This window comes from Mustela nivalis (genome assembly GCF_964662115.1).
Source record: "Mustela nivalis genome assembly, chromosome: 9".
NCBI lineage: Eukaryota > Metazoa > Chordata > Mammalia > Carnivora > Mustelidae > Mustela > Mustela nivalis.
The window spans coordinates 28,367,924-28,373,676 of NC_139028.1; the positions used below are offsets into that span (position 1 = coordinate 28,367,924).

General features: G+C 48.5%; 1 protein-coding gene across 1 annotated transcript; it reads left to right on the forward strand.

Annotated features, from left to right (window-relative positions):
* Positions 1 to 4,487: 4,487 nt before the first annotated feature.
* PATE1 (prostate and testis expressed 1) lies at positions 4,488 to 5,466 on the forward strand (the record flags this gene model as incomplete). The annotated part of the gene is made up of 2 exons (XM_082682348.1): positions 4,488 to 4,611; positions 5,333 to 5,466. The coding sequence occupies 2 exons, from the start codon at positions 4,488 to 4,490 to the stop codon at positions 5,464 to 5,466; spliced, it is 258 nt and encodes an 85-aa protein (XP_082538474.1).
* Between the last annotated feature and the right edge of the window lie 287 nt (positions 5,467 to 5,753).

Below are 5,753 nucleotides of genomic sequence, written 5' to 3' on the forward strand. Positions count from 1 at the left end.
ACATCTCTCCATAGAGTAGAACGTCTCTGATTTCATCTCATCTCAGTTACCCAAGGCAGTGCTGGTCACTGGCCTGAAGGAAAAGAGACAGGCTGTTCTGATAGTACCATTTTCCCAAACACTGATTTAGAAGAAACTGTCCTGTCCCTGCTAGATAACTGGAACAAGTCCTGTGGGTGCTGGGAAGAGCCCAGGACCCTGAAGCCATTGGTGTTATACCAGAACAGTAATTGAAATTCTTCATTTTGTAGAGATGCCTCTGTGTGGGATCTGCCTCTGTGGAGGTCTCATTCCTCAGATCCTGGCAATATTCACCTGTGGTCCCATGAACCTCTTCAAAAAGGCCATTATATTGAGTGCCTGGGTGGCTCAGTTGGTTAAGCAACTGCCTTAGGCTCAGGTCATCATCCTGGAGTCCCAGGATCGAGTCCTAGGCTCCCTGGGCTCCCAGTTCCACGAGGAGTCTGTTTCTCCCTCTTACCTTCTCCCCTCTCATGTTCTCTCTCTCACTCTCTTTCTCTCTCAAATAAATAAGTGAAATCTTTAAAAAAGTAAAATAAAATTTAAAAAGTCATTATGTGAAAATATCTTAATTACCAGTGATTTTCTCGATATTGTGGTTGTATTCGCTGTAGAGTAGATCCATTTCCTTTAAAAATAGTGGTAACTTGGGGGACCTGGGTGGCTCAGTGGGTTAAGCGGCAGACTCTTGATTTCTGCCTAGATTGTGATCTCAGGGTCCTGGGGTGGAACCCCGTGTCAGGCTCTGCACTCAGTGGTGGTGGGTCTGCTTGGGGATTCTCTCTCTCCCTCTGCCCCTCCCCTCCTCATGCACGCACATGCTCGCTTTCTCTCTCTCTATATAAACAAATCTTAAAACCTTAATCTTAAAAAATTAAAAATAATGATGCCTTAGAATTGGAAGGTGAGTTTCCATTCAAAAAACATCATTTTGTTTTTTCTGACTTACATGAAAACATTGGAGAGGCAAACCAAAAATGCTAGTCCATAATCAAAACAGCTTCTAACCAGACACATAAAGACACCTACCTCATCGCTCTCAGAGTTGAGTGGTTGGGCTACTCTTCTGGACTAACAGGTGGGCCCCCAGAAGTCTGTGGTGGTTAGAAGGGAGAGCGTCATGAGCAAGGGATTGTGACAGATTTACATAAACCTTAGGGCAATCGGCAAAAGGGATTCATTCCTGGGTACTGTTACGTCACAGGTCTGAAATATATGTCATAACATGAATTATGTAGGCTGCTTTAAGAGGATCAGAAAAGGGCGCCTGGGTGGCTCAGTGGGTTAAGCCACTGCCTTCGGCTCAGGTCATGATCTCAGGGTCCTGGGATCGAGTCCCGCATGGGGGTCTCTGCTCAGCAGGGAGCCTGCTTCCCTCTCTCTCTCTCTCTCTCTCTGCCTGCCTCTCCATCTACTTGTGATTTCTCTCTGTCAAATAAATAAATAAAATCTTTAAAAAAAAAAAAAAAAAGAGGATCAGAAAAGAACTAGGGGCGCTGAGAAAAGGAAAGAGGGGGCCCAGTAAGAAAATCAGGTATCATGGGCTATTCACGCTTGGAAGGATGATTTTGAGGAGACTTTCAGAGATAAATAAGTCAATAAAATAGGGTTCGGCTGTAAGCTAGGAGTCCAGGTGGATCACGAAGGCTGGGAGAGGAAAATTCTGCTTGAGGAGAAGTGGCAGAACACAGGTGTGTCATCGGGAGAAGAGACGGTTTCTGATGAGGCGGAGGAAGAAAGCATTTCCTCCTTTCTTGTGGGCTGCCATTAGCCAAACAATGAAATATGGAATTCCTAGTAGGTAAAGAAGGGTGAGCTCAAAAGGTCAGAGAAAGGAATGTAAAGACGCAAGAGAAGATGCTGAATTCCAGGGCAATGGGAGGAGGGAAAGGGAAAGATCTGTTTGTAAATATGCAGAACACAAGAATCAGTGATGTCGTGTGTGTGTGTGTGTGTGTGTGTGTGTGTAAGGAACACATAAATACTTAATGGTCTTATTTCAAAGCTTCATCAGGGTTCCAGGTGTCCCAGGGAAGCAGTTAACTAGTTACACTAATAACCTCCAATATGTTATGGGGAAAATCTCCTCCACACACACGTCACTCTTACTGTCCCCTATGTCTTCAGCCAACATCTGGCTTAGAACACGACCCCACTTTGCTTCTGTAGCCCTAAATTGTGCCCCATTGCAGTCTGCTTCCTTCTGGTTGCTGTTTCTCTCCCTCTATTGTTTTGCCCTAAGTACGGGCACAGACGTTTCCCTCAATTCCTTGCGATGACAGCAGAGACGAGGCTCCCACCTGTTACAGGTATAAGAATAACTGAAGGAAACTACCAGAAAACTTAGAACGAGATACTAGGTGTGGCTGTTCCTAGAATCCACCGGCTCAATCCCCTCCATGGGACTTTGTACCTCCAGCCACCTCTCTGACCGAATACCTAGTCCTTCTCAGAGTTGGGGTAACCCCCGCCCCCCAGCACCTGGCCTGACACCAAGTGGGAAGGACTAGCTTCCCTGGCTCCAGGAGGAATCTCAGACCTCTGTTTCCTAACAAAATGTCTCTCAATCCCTGGGAAACTCCAGGATGGGAAGCAGATTCTTCCTCAGCTCTTATGGCCAGGGTCTGCTTTGTTCCCGGGTGACTGAGTGTGAAACTGGGAATCCTCTGTCAGCGTCCCAGAGACTAACCTCCCACCTCTCTTCTCCACTCCTCATATCTATGCCTTTTTAAGGGTCTATGCTCAATGCCCTTTCTGCATTGCTATGATTTGCGCTCATAGACTCTTTTCAGCTTTAAAGAGCACCTTGGCATGGGTGACTCTGAATCGTACCCACCTAGCTCTGACTTACCCTCATATTTTCCCACGGTGTGGTATCATGAAAAAAAGAAAAAAAACCCACAGAACATGGCATCAACCATCTTGGGTGGTCAGACTGGAATAAATCAGGTCCAGGGAATTTCGGGTCCCTTTTCTCCCTAGTTCTCCAAAAAGAGAATATGCAAAGTCACTGGTTTCCCTAGGGGTGGAGTATGCCTTTCCAGCCCTTTCTGCAGTGTCCCCACCCATAAGCCCTCCCGGGGAAGCCCAGCCTAGCAGAGGTATAAATAGGCACCTGGCAGCTTCCTACCCTAACCCACTCCTTTCTCTTTTCAAAATGGACAAGCCCCTGCTTTTGGGACTCTCGATCCTGTTCGGCTGCATTAGAAGTGAGTCTCTGGGGTTGGCGGTTGGTGTGGTATGTCCAGGGTAGGAAACAGGTTAGAGCTCCCATGACGAGGGAGGGGTTCTGAAGGGAACCACATGATCATTCTAATACCATGCCGTTCACCTCCAATGCATCACATCCCTGGGACCTTCATTAGAGGCTTCATTTCCCCCTTAGGGGGATTGTAAAAGAATTGGGAAGATTTTCATGGAAGCTCTGAGGTGGGGTTTGTAAAATGAGGTCTGCAGAGCACGTATCCTTTCCCCCAACAGTGCTGTCTGGGTCACTGCGTGACAAGGAGCACACAAGTGAGTAGAAACAGATCATGGGGTGGGAGGGGGGAGATGGGAGGAGGGAGGAGAGAGGAGATGAGCCAGGCAGAGCGGGCCCTGGGTGTTGAAAGGAATCCAGAGATAGACCTTGAGTTTCAGCACTCAGCAGCCTCTTAACAGCAGGATGGGTTTGACAAAACAACAGAAGCTGCAGGTGACAAGGGGATGGGGTGAGTGTACTCCAGGGCAAGTCAAAGAGAGAGGCGGGAGTGGATATTGACCTTCCGGGTACCAGTTGGTTAGACCTACCCAGTGGCAACTTTGTGAATTTCAGACACTTTTCCCCTTTGTCAGCTTCCAGGCACAGGTAGCGAAGCAAGCCGCACAGGTCAATTACAAAGAAGGGTACAAGGGGGGAATGGGTGTGTTTATCTTTCTCCTGTGGCCTGTGCTCTGGCCCCAAGAAGGTGAAGGGAAATGAAGGAAGATGTGCAGAGATGCCAGGAGGCAGGTGCCAAGGCTTTGGAAGGACAGAAAGAGCCTAGAGTGGCCCCAGGTGAAAAGCATTGTCGGACCCCATGTATTACAAGCATTTCAGGGGCCCTGTACGGGGCTAAATCTGGGACGAAATTGCAGATCGCTTCTGTTTCTCCTTGCCAGTACAGTCCAGGAAATACTTATCGAGGATTCCCATTATTCCAGTGAGTATGAAGAGGACGTGATTATCTCCGTCTTGAGTTCGTTCTTTTCCTTGCCCCGCCCCCTTTCTTTCCCCTCCCATTTTTCCCCCAGCCAGACTCCCAAGAGTGTAAACTCCAGTCCCGCTCCTGGTATAGCCTCTCTTAATAGAGGCAAATGCCTGTAATTCCTGGGTCTCTGTGAAAGCCTTCTGGACTCCAAGCCGACTTCAGATCGGAACGGGGAGGTGGGCTTTCTCGTGGCTGCAGGAGATCGCTTCTCACTTCTGTTCCTGGTTTCTCGGTCCGATGACAGACCTCGTTCAGTGTAGGATGTGCCACCTGCAGTTTCCAGGAGAAAGGTGTTCCAGAGGCAGAGGAGTGTGCACTGCTACAGAAGACGAGGGCTGCGTGACTGGGAGAATTTTCAAGAGTAAGTTGGGGGATGGGGGTGTGTGCGAGAAGCTGAACGGGACATAGGTGCCATGGAACAAAGCAGGGACCTTACTTTGCCCCAGGCAGCCCCAGCCCTGGGATGCTTGATCTCTCTACCCCATCACAAGCCATAATGGAAAATAGATGGAGGAGGTCCCTGAGGGGTGGGGATCTGTAGCTATGGAACCAGTAATCTGAGAAGCTTGCAGAAAGCAGGGAGACTGGGTGGGGAGGAGAGGGGAGGCACAATATGGCCAGTGGGGACCAGGCACTTGTTGGAGAGGGGAGGGCAGCTCCTCAACTGTCCCTGCCTGGACCTCCATGGGGTGGTTTTAAACTGTGAAGATAAAAGGACCAGTGTCAGCAACAGACGCGAGCTAAATGGTCCTCTCGGTTTTCCTACATTTCGTGCTAAGCAAAACCTTGGCATTTATAACTCTGACTTAAACCAATGTTAAGATTCTCCACTGAGACATCCAGCTTTGGAAATCCCTCCGTCACTGCTGTCATCACCTGCCCACTCCCAAGAACTTTTGCAAATTCTTCTGCCACTGCTTTCCTTCTGGGAAGTCTTCACCTGGAAACATCTTGCAGTTCTGCCTGTTTGGATAACAGCGACTTGAGCTACCCACAAGGCTGTTCTTGTCTGCTGGTACGGTCTGCAAAGAAGTTTCTTTGCAGAAACCTTTTTGCTAACCTGTTTCTCTTTCCTCCCGCAGAAGATGGGACTCTGTGGTTAACCTTCATGGGCTGCCTGGAAAACTGTGCTAATGTGGACAAAATAAAATGGAGTGTCTACTTGGTGACGTTCAGGTGCTGCAGGGTCTCTGACTTATGCAATGAAAACCTGTAGAGGTTGCGTTTCCTCTGGGGGCTCCAACCTCTGGATGACATTATTGTCTAAGCCTCTTCATGAGGATTTCCTGGAAAGCCACTGTTTCGGATCCCAAGCTCATGGTTCTGCCTTCTGTCTGTGTAAGAAAAAGTGCTCTTCTTTTCTAGATTTTCCATCTTGGTCCCTGGTGGTTGTGGTGATGGAGTAGGGGGAAACGAAACACTTTGAGAGCAAGACCAGTGTCTCCAGCAGGTTCTTACAAAACCTAGAGCTTCCACTGTGTACCAAAGCTGCTTCAGAATAAG